The 15,900-nt window shown below is 35.9% G+C and overlaps 1 protein-coding gene across 2 annotated transcripts in view; it reads left to right on the top strand.

The window, feature by feature from the left end:
• The window catches only part of ITGAV (integrin, alpha V), a 108,616-nt gene that overhangs the window by 63,785 nt on the left and 28,931 nt on the right, over positions 1-15,900 (top strand). For both annotated transcript variants that reach the window (XM_010859733.1, XM_010859732.1), the window contains exons 7-15: positions 1,271-1,396; positions 2,274-2,318; positions 3,052-3,095; positions 3,184-3,240; positions 6,054-6,106; positions 6,512-6,714; positions 10,228-10,419; positions 12,996-13,041; positions 14,434-14,541. In XM_010859733.1, the coding sequence (XP_010858035.1) occupies positions 1,271-1,396; positions 2,274-2,318; positions 3,052-3,095; positions 3,184-3,240; positions 6,054-6,106; positions 6,512-6,714; positions 10,228-10,419; positions 12,996-13,041; positions 14,434-14,541 (874 nt within the window). The remainder of the gene's footprint in view (positions 1-1,270; positions 1,397-2,273; positions 2,319-3,051; positions 3,096-3,183; positions 3,241-6,053; positions 6,107-6,511; positions 6,715-10,227; positions 10,420-12,995; positions 13,042-14,433; positions 14,542-15,900) is intronic.

Raw genomic sequence — 15,900 nt, 5'->3', positions numbered from 1 at the left:
TTCACGCCAGTCAGAATGGCTGCGATCCAAAAGTCTACAAGCAATAAATGCTGGAGAGGATGTGGAGAAAAGGGAACCCTCTTACACTGTTGGTGGGAATGCAAACTAGTACAGCCACTATGGAGAACAGTGTGGAGATTCCTTAAAAAGCAGGAAATAGAACTGCCTTATGATCCAGCAATCCCACTGCTGGGCATACACACTGAGGAAACCAGAAGGGAAAGAGACACGTGTACCCCAATGTTCATCACAGCACTGTTTATAATAGCCAGGACATGGAAGCAACCTAGATGTCCATCAGCAGATGAATGGATAAGAAAGCAGTGGTACATATACACAATGGAGTATTACTCAGCCATTAAAAAGAATACATTTGAGTCGGTTCAAATGAGGTGGATGAAACTGGAGCCTATTATACAGAGTGAAGTAAGCCAGAAAGAAAAACACCAATACAGTATACTAACGCATATATATGGAATTTAGAAAGATGGTAATGATAACCCTATATACGAGACAGCAAAAGAGACACTGATGTATAGAACAGTCTTTTGGACTCTGTGGGAGAGAGGGTGGGATGATTTGGGAGAATAGCATTGAAATATGTATAATATCATATATGAAACGAGTCGCCAGTCCAGATTCGATGCATGATACTGGATGCTTGGGGCTGGTGCACTTGGACGACCCAGAAGGATGGTATGGGGAGGGAGGAGGGAGGAGGGTTCAGGATGGGGAACACATGTATGCCTGTGGCGGATTCATTTCGATATATGGCAGAACCAATACAATATTGTAAAGTTTAAAAATAAAATAAAATCAAAATAAATAAATAAATTTAAAAAAAAAAAGAAAAATCAGGTTTAACCAATTATGAAAGTAAAAATAATTTCAGTAGATTTTTCAAGTTCTAACTTGAAATTTGGTTGGGAAACAATCCTTGATTTTATGATTCCATTTATTTAACAATGACTTTTTAGTGAATTAAATTCTGTATTTATAAATTTTTGCTTTTTAGCAGAGATTAACTTTAAATACTAGCCTTGAATAGAAATAATTGTGACTTAAAAATAATCAAATTTCAGATTTAGGATCATGAAGAGTTGTTTAAGGCTAATAAGCAGAAATATTTATATCTAATCTATTTCCTTTCATGCAGGTGCTATCCATCATCTGCATCATAAGATTCTGCTAGAAAATTGTCAATTATTTTATATATTGTTTTCAGGGCAGCTCATTTTAAATTATAATTTATTTTATATATTTCTTTCAGGTCAACTCATTTCTGATCAAGTAGCAGAAATTGTATCTAAATATGACCCCAAAGTTTACAGCATCAAGTATAATAACCAGTTAGCAACCCGGACTGCACAAGCTATTTTTGATGACAGTTATTTGGGTAGGTAAAATCGAAATATGGATTCACTTTCTGGTGTTGCGGTAGATTTGTCCTATATTTGCATATGCTGCTTTCAGTAGAAAAATCTTTTCTGTGAAATAGATTAAGATTTTCTTAAAATAAGGAACATATAATTTCAAATTGTTATTGAGTACCTAGATTATGTTGTATTTCAGTAGCTGAAATTAAAGGCATGATTATTTACACAGTGATGATAATAATGGATAGTCTTTAAGATGTGCTTGCTGCATTCTGGATGTTGTTCTAAGAGCTTTATCGTTAATAACTCATTTATCCTCACAAGTCTGTGACAGTGTGCTGTTATTACTCCCATTTTATAGATAAAGACACTGAGGCACAGAGAGGCAAAATAAAGTCTGAAGTCTTTGCCTAAAGTCTTCCACTTAGAACTTTGCTTTTCTCAGATTCCAACCCAGGCAGTCTGATTCTTGAACTTCTATTCACTGTATTAAACTACAGTTTTGGTTTAGGATTTATTTACTTTTGTTCTAAGTTTTTCTTATTCATTAAACCAAGTATACATGACAGAAATAGTATTTTGCTGATTGAGAAAATCTGTTGTTTGTTACTCCTTTACGCCAGATTGCAAATTTGCCCTGTTTTTAACTGACTCCTTTGTAAAGTTGATAAAACAGTCTTATATTTCTAACAGAGATATACTATTTGAGTATTTAGCACCCTTATTTTCTTCAAGATTCATTTATCATGCACATGTGAACCCATTTCTCCTAGAGGACAAAATATTACATAATTAAAGGAATTAGTTGAAGGTATTTTCCAGGAAAGCTTAGCCTGCAAATAAGTTGAAGATAATCAGTTCTGCTCTGATGGTGTTTTACCTTTGGTTCCTCTTTAGGTTACTCAGTGGCCGTCGGAGATTTCAACGGTGATGGCATAGATGGTACGACGTGCTTGAACTAGATTTAATCGTCTTTAAAAAATTTAGACTACACATTTGAAACAGGTGGCACTGAAAAATTTCAGCAGTTAAAGAGTTTTGAAACTGAGCATGGTCCCGGGTAAATCTCTTTTAGGTAGCCAACGGAGCTGAGCGCCTCAGCGACCTCTGTCTGCTCTCAGTTCCAGCTGTTTCTTCGGCTCTTTCCTTCTTACGTGTGGTGGGTTCAGTTCTCTTGGGGAGGCACAGTTTAATAGTTCCTGCTTTCTTTGGACACATCATCTGTAACTTTCTGGGCTCTGTCTATATCTTCTCTTTGTCCGTTTTCAGAGCTCAGTCTTGGGAGCCTAGACTTGGCCTGATTTGATCACGTTTCTGTATCATTGCAGCCTCAGCCTTGTTTCACTTGACTCTGGATTATTTTTTATTACTGTATGTACAGCTTTTCTTCATCCTTAAGCCCTTTTCTCTTGTCTGCTCTCTTTCACAAGATTATAAATACCTTAAGGGCACACATGCATTTATTTGAAGTCTTCAAGAATCTTTCCATATTTTGTAAAGATTTGATTTTGTGGTTAAAATCAATGCTTGGGTCATTTATTATGGAGTCCCAAGTTTTTAAGATCTCATATTTACTGTCTACTGAAATAACAAAACTTAAAGCTGTCTGACATAGCCACTTACTGTTGGAGTTGCCAGTATTGGTCTTAAAAAGAAGTAATTTTTTTCTTTTCAGACTTCGTTTCAGGAGTTCCAAGAGCAGCGAGGACTTTGGGAATGGTAGGAAACTTAAAAGGTATTTTCTAAAAAATCTCTGGGTTATTTTGTATTTTACTCTATTTCATATGCTTTTGTTTTTCTTGCACAGGTTTATATTTATGATGGGAAAAACATGTCCTCCTTACACAATTTTACTGGTGAACAGGTATGCTTTTGAAATATTGTGGGGTTTGTTTTTTTTTGTTTATTTTTTCACTTAACATTTTGACACCAACACTTCCTACTATCTTTAACAACTTTTCTTGGTAATATTCCGAGGGTTTAATATTTAATATATAGTAACTATTGGTTTAATAGTGGATATTATAAATATAAAATAGGCTTTAAATATTTCACCTTTGTTTTAACCAGAGTAATTTATTTAAGCAAACCCTTTTGTAATTGTTAACAATAGTTTTTTAAAAAAGGAAATACAAAATCAAATTGAACACATAACAAAACTAAAAAATTTCCTTTTTGTTTGCTAATAACATTAAATTCTCTTTTAAAGAATGATCTATGCTTTTTTTTTTTAAAGAATGATTTCTCTAAAGAATGACCTTTTAATTTTATTAGATGTAAAACAAAGCATGGCCAAGATGTGTTAAGTATAGATATTACAAGTAAACTTCATTTGTACTATATGAAATACAACATTCTTCAATTACTAATTAGTACTTTTAAGTACTAGACATTCTCTATAATTATAGGTGTTTTACAATATTCTCTATTGTATGTCTCAAAGAATGAAATGGTAAGTTAGTATAGGAATACCATGTTTTCGTTAATAATGAAATGCATTTCATTATTAATACATTTCATAGATTCTGCTTGTTTTTTTTACAAACTGAAAGTTTGTGGCAACCCTGAGTTGTCAGATGATGGTTAGTATTTTTTAGTGATAAAGTATTTTAAGATGAAGATACATACATTGTTTTTTTAGACATAATGATATTGCACACTTATAGACTATAGTAAAGTTTAAATGTTATATGTACGGGAAACCAAAAAATTTGTGTGACTCACTTTATTGGGCTGTTCAGTTTGTTGCGGTGGTCTGGTCTGGAACTGAACTTACAGCATCTCCGAGGTGTACCTGTAACAATAAAGGAAAACTTAAATCAGTGGTAGAAAAAAGCATCTCCTAGTTTGCACATCTAGGATTTAAGCCCACTTCTTGTTCAGTTGAGACTGTTTGGCTTTGCGAGAGGATTGATAGGCTGGGAAACTAGACTCGAGGTCCCCAGGAACGTCCCGCTTGTGTGGCCATCAGGGTTGACATGTGCAATTATCAGCTGTTACGGCTGTGGCAGGGGCGGCTATCCCTTTGTGCTGTTGTGGCTTCTTGTCCTCAAGCAGCTTCTGCAATCGGGTGCCCGTGTGTGTCTCTGGGTCTTGTACTTGGTCCCTGATGCTTTCTCTTTGTCCTCAGCTCTTTTGTGGAGGAAAGCAGGGTTTGCATTAGGACTGACCTGGGTTCTCACTACTCAGTCTTACTGCATTGGATACGGTATTTAGCATTGTCAATCTGATGGCTTACGTACAAAAATAGGGATCCTGGTAGCTTCCTTATGGGGATGTGGTGAAAATCCAAGGGAAAAACTTCAATGATAATAACACAGGACAAGACTTTTCTCAGTCAGTGACATCCTTTCTTTGCAGTTTCAGGCCCAGTAACCTGAGAGACCACAATCCAAGAGTAGTATTCTGTTAAATTCCAGCCAGCACTTTATCATGGTACCCCTAATACAGAGCACTTTATTACACGTGTTCTGACCTTGTGATTCAACACAGACTTTGTCTTTCATTTTCTCAGTTACACTGTATAAATTCAAAATAGATTAACCTGGGAATCTCCCTCCTGATAGCTCAGCTAATCGAATTTTGGAAGATTTACTAACCACTTTTTTTGGTTTGTTGATTCATCTTTCATTTTAGTTCATCTTTAGTCTGTCATCACTCCTAGTTCTGTTTTGTATGTTGGAATCTGTTTAGAACTTTTTTTTTTCACATGTATTTCCAGCCAGACTGCTCTGTCTATGATGGCCAGCAGTCTCCTGTGGTGAGGAGAGGACATTCCTTCTCTGCAAAACAAGCCCATGATAAACCCAAGCACATTTGTACTACATGCAATTTAAAAGCAAAACCACTGGCACATAATTGATTGAGATGTGAAACAAAAAGGAACTCCATTCTGTATCTTTCCAAACAGTAATTTCTTTTGAGTTGTAGTGGTTTCACATAGGAAGAACTATTTGCTGCTGCTGCTGCTAAGTCGCGTCAGTCGTGTCGGACTCTGTGCAACCCCATAGACGGCAGCCCACTAGGCTCCTCTGTCCCTGGGATTCTCCAGGCAAGAACACTGGAGTGGGTTGCCATTTCCTTCTCCAATGCATGAAAGTGAAAAGTGAAAGTAAAGTCGCTCAGTCATGCCCAACTCTTAGCGACCCCATGGACTGCAGCCTACCAGGGTCCTCTGTCCATGGATTTTCCAGGCAAGAGTACTGGAGTGGGTTGCCGTTGCCTTCTCCGAAACTATTTATGACCTATTAAAATTAGTATTTATTATTTTTACTGCTCTGGCATCATTTATAACTTCTTGTGTTCAGTTGAAATGTCTTGTCTGTCTTTCTGGTAGTGTGTCTGGTGTCTTTGGGTAAGTAGAGAGGACAGGAGATAGGAGGTGAGGCCTCAGGAGGAGCCTTGATTGTACTTGGACTTGTGAATGGCGTGTGCTGAAGACACTGGAATGTCTTCCAAGACACCTTGCTGTCTTGCCAGTAAATCTAGGAAAGTATACAAGCCTCATTAACTGACGGTCATTGTTTTGGTAGAATAAACAAAAGAAGAAACTTAGATTGAAACACTATATGCAGAGAAAAAAGTAATCCTTTCTATTTGGTAAATACACAACAAATATTAATTTTCTAAATTAGTTGGATGAAATTGTAAACATTTCATTTTCATCTCATTATCCAGATGGCTGCATATTTTGGATTTTCTGTCGCTGCCACTGACATTAATGGGGATGAGTAAGTTTTAAAAAATGTTTTCAGAAACAGTTTTCCTCTTGTGTTTATGAATGCTTTACTAAAACTAAACATTTTTCCTTCTGTTTCTCTGTCTCCTTCCCACTAATCTTCCTATTTAAGGAACCAATTTGATGCAGCCTTAATCATGAATACTAGAAAATCTTTATGTTGTTAATAATTCCTTTCAATAGCTTTTATAGTATGAAGGAATAAAATAATCTTATGAATTACTCATAGTTTCTTAAAAGAACTGAAGGAAGGTTTGAATTAGAAATGGTCATTTCAAATGTGGCCTTAAGAGAGGTAGAAAGAGGGAAACTTGAGTTTCAACTAAGAAAGAAAATGATTATTAATAGTCACATGGAATTTGATCTTGCCTTCGTGAAAACGATTCTGTTGTTTTAGTTACGCAGATGTGTTTATCGGCGCACCTCTCTTCATGGATCGCGGTTCTGATGGCAAACTCCAGGAGGTGGGGCAGGTCTCGGTGTCTCTGCAGAAAGCTTCGGGGGACTTCCAGACCATCAAGCTGAATGGTTTTGAGGTCTTTGCAAGGTTCGGCAGCGCCATAGCCCCTTTGGGAGATCTAGACCAGGATGGCTTCAATGGTAAGGAGTGTGAAGAGCCGAAGGTCCCTGATTTTCTGTGGCCACTTGAAAAAGTCCTATACCCTATTTATAGAAGCTCACATGAGCAAACCTCCTTCCTGGAAGGAAGGATTTGAGTGACACACTAGGTTCAACGACAGGTTATTCATTTCCCTTAAAAATCAGAGGGGAATTTTCAAAAACTGACTCTCATGAGTTATTATACATGCAGCTCAAATTAGAGCATCAGAGTGGTTAATTTTTGAAAGGCACTTGCATTCCCAGGGAGCCCAGTGTGAGCTGGTGATTTTTTGTCTATGTCCTGCTTAGCAGCAGTGCCCTCTGCTGTCCATTCAGATACAAGTGTAAAAAATGCTCCCAGGCCTATTGTCAAGGCAGTGCTGACCCTAATGCCTCCTTCAAAGGTATGATTTGATACTAATATTTTTAAAGCCGTAATTTTGTTGTGGCTATCCAAAATATTCTGAGGGAGGTTGTATCTCCCTTCACAGGGACAGATAAAAAAGGTATACGTTCACTTTTATCACAGTCCCACTTAATAATTTAATTAATAGCTATAGATAGCTTTAAAAATCAAAGTTGGCTTCTGCTATAGAGTGAAATGTAGATTACAAATCACCAAGATTTTTTTCAAAAAGGAATGATACTAATAATCTTCCCAGAGGTCACAAAATGGAGAGTTGAACCATGGGTTTGTTTGTATAATCAACAGTATATAGGGATACCCCCCCCAAAATGACAAGAAAGTTATAAATTAAGATGAAAACCTCAAAAAAGACAGATGACTCTCAAATCTCCCAATTAGTAGTAGAAAAGGAAAATGTTTGTTTGGCCTCAAGACTCCTCCTGCCACGTGGGTAGTGTTATGTCACGTGCTGAAAGTATCATCTCTCACCCTAGAAGTTTTCATTGTTAGTGGAAAAACTACTCAAGGGGACATTTTGCCTCCTAAAATAATCTTAAAGGTTGTTTTTTACCACCAGGAGAACATAAATGGAATTCTAGTATAAAACTCAATGTAGAACTTGAGAAGAATACTATAGAACAGATCAAATCATTAACTTTTGATAACAAAAACTACCTAGAAAACAGGGCCAGATTCGAAGTTCTACCTTGAGTAAATTTAACAGGTTCTTTGCTGAGGATGGGCCTGTCTCCAGGCATTTTGGGAAAACCTGGACATGTTTGCCTTCACCCTGTTTTGAGAATATTCCAGCCACTTTAAAGAACGTTTCTTTAATATCGTAATCCAGATAGCGTCTCATCTTGCTTTCCCTATTCCTATTAAAATGTACTGTGAACACAAAAATTATAAGCAGTGATAGCTAAAAAATATCAAAGTTTTATAACAGTTTTACAAAGAGATTTTACTTTTAGAGCTAGATACCATTGAGGATGATTTTTTCTTTTTTTGCTCCCAAAGTGTCTCCTGAGGTCTTATTGTCCCATATAGTCTGTATGTGTGTGTGTATTAGTTATAACCTGGATCTTTTCCTTATTCAGACCTGATCACATTGACTCTTTTTTTGTCTTTGCTCCTATTTTCCTCTCTTTCCACTTAACACCCACTGGGAAAACCCTAGGTATGATCAAGAGGGATACTGAAAACAATAATAAAATTATGTTCCACAATTACGTGGAGTTTTTGTCAATACTTCTCCAGAAAGGCAGAGGGGGAAAGGCACAGAAAAAGAAACTAAAATGATCAAAGGAGTAGATTGATTACATGAAAAAGGAGGGCTCTCCAGACTAGACAGATACCAGCCAAGAGAAGACATGATTAGAATATACAAAATAACAAAGGTTTAGGAAAGGTAAAGAGAATTTTTTTAAAACTGTCTCTCAGTAGTAGAGCCATCTTCTGTTGGAAAATTGTATTTTAATAAAAACTTTCTTAGTGCATATGTCAATTTAGAATTTATATTTATCTTTTAAAACTTAAAGAAAGATAAAGAAGAACTTTTACGTAATTTTAAAACTACTTTTTATTTAAGGATAACAAATTCTTAGTTGGTGCTTACTGCAAGCTAAGCACTGTAGTAAGTGCTAAAAATGAGAGGATGAATTAGAGCCCATCCATGTCCTTAAGGAATTTAGCATCAATAGGAGAAAGTTTAATATGAACAAGTAAACACTAGAAAGTAGTCATCACAGTGTTTGAGATATTCCTGGGTATAACCGTCTTAAAAAATGAGTGACGAGGTGTCTTTGATGTCTCGGGAGGTTACGTTGAGGGGGGTGAAACCACTTCAGGTATATTAAGAAAACTGAGGCAGTTTGAAATGGCTGGTATTTAGGGGCTGTTATAAGCAAGATGAACACATCTTTGTTCTTAGGAAATTTATGTTTTGTAGAGGACCAATAGCGTAAACACATAGAGGGGAAATTCAGGTAGTGATAAAGGCCGTGGGTTTAGACAAACAAAGGCAAGGTGATGTGATAGAGAGTGCCTAGACAGAGGAAGGAGAAGCTGTTACTCCACAGACGGGCCAGGGAAGAACGCTCTGCCAGTTTGGACAAACAGTAGGAGCAAAGCTTGAAAAGCTCTGGAGCAAGAGCCTATAAAGCAGAGGGCACAGCAAGTATAAATCCAGAGATGGGGGCTAACCTGGTGAGTTTAAAGGCCAGGATTGGTAGGAAGATCTGGGGTTGGGTTAGAGGTGGGGTGATGAATGGACAAACTAGGTGGCATTTGAATGCTTGGGGAAATAATTGAAGGATTTTTAAGAAGGAAAGTGACATGATATTAACATTTGGCAGTCTTGAGGAGAATGGATTATAGAGGCAAGAGTAGAAGTGGGAGGCACTTAGACTCCTTTAGGGGTCCAGGCAAAGGATGAGAATGGCTTGTCCAGTGTGGGGCCAGAAAGGTAGAGGGAAGTGGATATAGTATTCATAATATATTCTGGAGTTAAGAAAGGTTATAGTGACCATTTGGTTGGTTGGTTGGTTGTTTGTTTTTTTCTTTTTAAGAATTTCAAACTTTTAAAAAAATTCAGTATAAATTGATTAAGATAGAGATGAAATCATAGCGTTCATGTCTCTGAACCAGATTGACTTCTCAAAAAAACAAAACAAAAAACCCCCAAACCATGCCCAATTAAATTAACAAGAATTTTGAGAGCTAGAATGAACCTTAGATGAATATTTGGACATGTCCCCTCCTCTCTGTTTTAAGGATGAGTCATTTGAGGTCAAGAAAGGTTAAGTGATTTGTCCAAGATCAGACCCAGAATATATGGCTCCAAGTTAATGTCATTTCCATACTGTTTGCTTGAATCTCCTTGAGTTTGGTTTTTGCTTTTAAGAGTACCCTACTGAAGTTTGATATTTATCATGGTATCAATACATGGATTCTAAAGATGTTAGGATCTTCTCCACAGAAATAATGATGAGTACTATGACTTATTTTCTCCATCTATTCTCTCCTCCCTCCCACTCTCATATCTTCTTTACCTTCCCCCTACCCCTTTCCCCCCTCCTTACTCTCCCCCTCTTCCTTTTCCCCCTCAGATATTGCAATTGCTGCTCCATATGGGGGTGAAGATAAAAAAGGAATTGTTTATATTTTCAATGGAAGACCCACAGGCTTGAATGCAGTACCGTCTCAGATCCTTGAAGGGAAGTGGGCAGCTCGGAGCATGCCACCAAGCTTCGGCTATTCCATGAAAGGAGCCACGGATATAGACAAGAATGGATATCCAGGTGCTTCCTAGAAATAAATAGTGCATCTTAGATTTTTCAGTCCTAACAGCCAGTAGTAGTAGGTTGGTGCAAATGTAATTGGAGTTTCAGACCGTGGACTTTAAATCATTATAACTAGGTTCAAACACATCTTTGTTAATCAAAATAGGAACCATTACAATAAACACATTTTTGCCAGTGAGAAATAAGTTTGTTTAATCCTGTAGTGTAAAAATCTGTGCTTCAGGATTTGACGAACCTCTCGGAAAGCATTTTCTGTTTCCTGCTGGTTGTGGAAGCATTTTCGCTGCATTAAGTGGTCAAGATGCTTGAAGAAGTGGTAGTCAGTTGTGAGAGATCAGGTGAATATGGAAGATGAGGGAAAACTTGTAGCCCAATTTGTTCAACTTTAGAAGCATTGATTGTGCAACATACAGTCAGGGGTCGTTGTGAAGAAGAATTGGGCCCTTTCTGTTGAGCAATGCCTGCTGCAAGTGATGTAGTTCTCCATACATCTCATCAATTTGCTGAGCATACTTCTCAGATATAATGGTTTCACTAGGATTTAGAAAGCTATCGTGGATCAGACCAGCAGCAGACCACCAAATAGTGACCATGACCCTTTTTGGTGCAATTTGGCTTTGGAAAGTGATTTGGAGTTTCTTCTCAGTCTAACCACTGAGCTGATTGTCACCAGTTTTGTATAAAATCCACTTTTCATCACGGGTAACAATATGATTGAGAAATGGTTCATTGTTGTTGCATAGAATAAGAGAAGATGACACTTCAAAAGAACTATTATTTTGATTTTCGGTCAGCTCACAAGGCACGTACTTATCTAGCTTTTTCACCTTTCCAATTTGCTTCAAATGCCAGACAAGTATAGAATGGTCAGCGTTGAGTTCTTCAACTTCTTGTGTAGTTGTAAGAGGATCCACTTTGATGATCCTTTCAGTTGGTGGTTGTCAACTTCTGATGGCCGGCCACTACGCTCCTAATCTTCAAGGCTCTCATCTCATTTGGAAAACTTCTTGAATTACCAACGGCCTGTATGTTCATCAACAGTTCCTTGGCCAAATGCTTTGTTGATGTTGTGAATTGTCTCCGCTGCTGTCTGTGACCCACTTTGAACTTGAATAAGAAAGTCACTCAATTTTGCTTTTTGTCTAACATCATTTCCATAGTCTAAAATAAAATATACAGCAAGTATTAAGTCATTAGCAAAAAAACGTAAAGCGAGAAATGCACATTGAAATGATGTATAACATAACCCCATTCATTTAAGGATATATTCCAGTATCAAATGGCACCAACCTAATATTAATTACTTTTGCACCAACCTAATATTAATTACTCCTCTCTTGATTCTATGTTATAAGTCAGTTTAATTCAGTATTTCAGCTGCTGTTCAAGCCCTGCCATTGTTCAAGGCAGGTGGTCATCACTGAGGGGGTACGGAGCACAGACAGCTCTGTTCCCTGTGATGTTTTCTTTAGGGGCATAAAAAAGTTCCTAATTCTTTTGTGATCCATTGTACCTGTCTTTATGGTTTCTCATGTACTTTTCTGCTTAGAAAGAGCTTTGTCAAATTTAGCTTGGGTAAACCTATTGGACTACAGTCCATGGGATCACAAAGTCAGACACACTGAAGTGACTTAGCACACATGCATGCATATACTGTGAGATAGAGTTCTGATTTCATTTTTCCTGATTGTGAACCAGTGGTACTAGCTACGTGTAAAGATACGTGTGAAGACTAACGCATTCTGTTCTTGTTGATTTGGATGCTATCTGCTGTCATTCTAAGGATTCTAGGTACAGTTGATCCTTGGACAGTGTGTTAAGGGTGCTGACCCTCTGCACACTCAAAAGTTCATCTATAACTGACTACACTCGACCTCTGTATCAACAGTTCTGGTTGTGAACCAACCTCGGGTTGTGTAGTGCTGTAGTACTTTCTGTGAAAAAAAAAAAAATCCATGTATAAGTAGATTTTCACAGTTCAAACCCATGTTGTTCAAGAATCAACTGTGTTTGTATTTTGGTTTTATTTTGTTTCAAAAACAGAAAAAAATTTTGTTTTGTTTCAAAACACAAAGTTCAAAAATTTTTTTGTTTCAGAGAAAGAGAAATTTAAGTCCACAGGCAAATGTATCCCTATGGCTGATGCATGTTGATACATGGCAGAAACCAACACAATATTATAGTTATCCTTCAGTTAAAAGGAAATAAATTAAAAAAAAAACTAAATTAAAAAAATCCACAGGCATCTATAAAGCTTTTACCTTTGGGAATGTGTGTTTGGGTGGTATATCCTTCTTCATTGGTGCTGATTTTTACTCAGTATCTATTCAGAAGATTCTTATCTACCTGGATGGATGAAAAAATTAGTGTTATGAAAGTGTTTGTCATTGATAATAGTGTAAAGTTTTCATATAAATTTTAGCCTTTTAGATGTTGTCTTAAAATCACTGATGAAGAACTTTGAGTCTATGTCTAAATCTAATCTTTATTATGTACATGGAGAGCTTTATAGAATGGTATGTGAATTTTAAAAAACTATTATTATTAACATATTTTTTCTATTCTCTTTTAAGACTTAATTGTAGGAGCTTTTGGTGTCGATAGAGCTGTATTATACAGGTAAGACTTTCCATATCTGATACTACAGGAGTGTTATGAATTATATGGAAGTTTTATAGTTAAGTACCAGTGCTTAAATTTCATTTTAATTTTCTTGAATTAATGATAAAATTTGTTCTTTCTATTCAAGATTCACTTCAGGCAAGGAGGAGTGATACAAGGAGATCCCCAGAAAAGAGAAAGCAGTAGATTGTTTTTTATTAGAAAAGCATTAAGAACTTTCCATCTTTGTTCTTTAAATTTGTTCAAAGATGTTCTCCTGTGTTTTAGATTTTATCAATTTAAAAGTATATGAGTTACATTTAAAAGTATAAAAGTTACATTTTCCTCTAAGAGACAAGAAATTAACTTGGTATTTGTGCCACAGTATTCTGAGACCACTGGGGAAGGATGTAATGACTCCCAAAATAAATATTTTTATCAGAGTAATATGTGTAAATCTACATGTCTCTAGTTCCCAGCTTCATCCGTATTTCCAGTAATTCTCTGTGTTTCATCAGTTCCTCATGCCTTACGGTATCATCTGGCTTCGCAAGTAGATTAAGATGTTTACACTTCTATGGACTGTGCTTATATCTGGCAGGAAAACTAACACTCTTGTGTAGTGTAGGTCAACTTGATTGTGCCTCTCAGAGCAGCTTGTGACCATACAGGTTCTTGGATTTGTCATGATTGGAACAAGCACACTGACCTGAGCCTGCTGTATTTTTTTTACAGAGCATAAACATGTACATCTGAACTTTGGAAAACTATATTTATTTTAATTTATTGTTTAGTTTTAAAAATTGCTATTAATAGTAATAGCAGTAATACAGGCATGTGGTAAAATGTCAAGCAATATGAAAAGGGCATACAATAAAAAATATATACTTCCTCTCACACCAGTTACTAGTTCATTAGTATATCCTACCAGAAACATTCTGTGCATTACAAAATTGTGTGTAAATGTGTGCACGCATCCTTTTTACATGGTGGTTTTTTTTCCTGTCATACTAAAATTCTCTCCTGGCTAATATCATCCCATATTAGTGCAGATGGCTTTACAGCACTCATCTCCCTCTTGTATTGCAGCTGCATTAGGTAGCTATCCCCCGACTTGTTTAATCATCCTGCTTTAATGGGCTGTGTTCAGATAGGTTGTGACCAGTGGTCCTGCTTTGCCTGGAATTGAGGGGGCTTTACCAGGTCATGGAACTTTCACTGATAAAATCAAGACAGTCTGGGGCAAACTGAGCTGTTTGGTCTTTCTACGTTTAGATTGTTTCTATTCTTTGTGCTATTACAGACACTGCTTTAGTGAACATTGCGCTGTATACACCATGAACGTGATCCTGAAGTACTTAGATCAGTGTATCATTTTAAATAACTTTTTTTCTTTTTTTTTAAAACCAGGGCCAGACCAGTTATCACTGTAAATGCTGGCCTTGAAGTGTACCCTAGCATTTTAAATCAAGAAAATAAAACCTGCCCTCTGCCTGGGACAGATCTCAAAGTTTCCTGGTAAGGGTTTTTGTTTAATAATAGTTATAATTATTGGTTCAATCATTATAAAATTAATTGAAAATGGGGGAGTGGGCTGAAATATTACTAAAACAGTTTCTATGGATATACTCTATTTTCTTGTCATAGATTGAGTTTACAAATATTGTTCCAAAGAGGGTACATATAAGCCTCTAGAAATATTCTATAAACTAGTATAAAACTAATTTTTGAAAAATGAATATATCAAAAATAAAAAAACCAGTGAACATTTTGATTTTGATTTTGATTTTTAAAAACTAATGATGTTTTTCAGATTTAGTATCTGTGACTCATTGTATGAAAAGAATTATTTTGCTTGAAGGTATTGGTCTTCTAATTTCTGAAGAAAAATGTAACTTTTTCTGTAAACTTAATGTCTGAAATTCTTCTCTATTTTTCAAGTTTACATTTTTTATTACTTTTCACTATATCATGTGATTTTTTTTTTTTACTATTTTTTATTTTATTTGTATTTATAATTTAAGATTTTTTTCCTTTAAACTGACTCATGTTTTACTTTAAAACATATTAAAATAAAATGGAGAAACCAGTCTTTCTCATGCATGTCAACATAAATATAAAATTAGTAATGAAAAGTCCTGATCCATATAAACTGACTGTAAGTACCCAACTTTGGGAAACAATGTTCGTGTTTCTTATTTACACAGAAAAATCAAAGAGAACTTATATATGAAGGGTTGAATGATTGGAAGCTGGGAAAATTTTACTTCAAATGATCTAATGGAAAGATATTTTTCCTGATTTTGTTTTTGAAGTATTGTTATTATTAAAATCATTTTTCAAAATTTTGTTTATAATATATAAAAAAACATGTATACAATAAAAATTTTATTTCTTTCATCAGAGTGCTTTAAAAGTTCAATAGTATTTGGTCTTCATTTTCATTGATTGGCAGTGACATTTTCAAGGTTTTGCTTATTCTGGTAACAGTGTGAAGGCTTTGAATACATTAACTAGAGCAGTAGCTTTCACATGTTTTTGATTATAGGATGAAACACATTTTACATCATAATCCAGTAAACATACATTTTTAAACTTAAGTTTCATGAAATCTTACCCTTGATACTTACATCAATTTTACACATACATTCGTTTTTTTAAGATGCTGGCCACAGCCCAGTAAACTGATGTCATGACCTAGTAATAAGCTGCGAAAAATGCTATTCTAGAGGAGCTCACTAATTAAAGGGAGCTTTGCGGGGCTTTTAAATAAGTGAGATATTTATTTTAAATCTGGACTGTCATTTTCCTCATTTAGATTTGTCAAAGAGATTCTATAAACTTGAGAGGAGGTTAGGAACTTTTTTTTCTTTTTTG

The sequence above is a fragment of the Bison bison genome, unplaced genomic scaffold (assembly GCF_000754665.1).
Source record: "Bison bison bison isolate TAMUID 2011002044 unplaced genomic scaffold, Bison_UMD1.0 scf7180017864459, whole genome shotgun sequence".
Lineage (NCBI taxonomy): Eukaryota > Metazoa > Chordata > Mammalia > Artiodactyla > Bovidae > Bison > Bison bison.
Note: the sequence above shows the minus strand (reverse complement) of the source record. Positions and strands in the feature narration are given on the sequence as shown.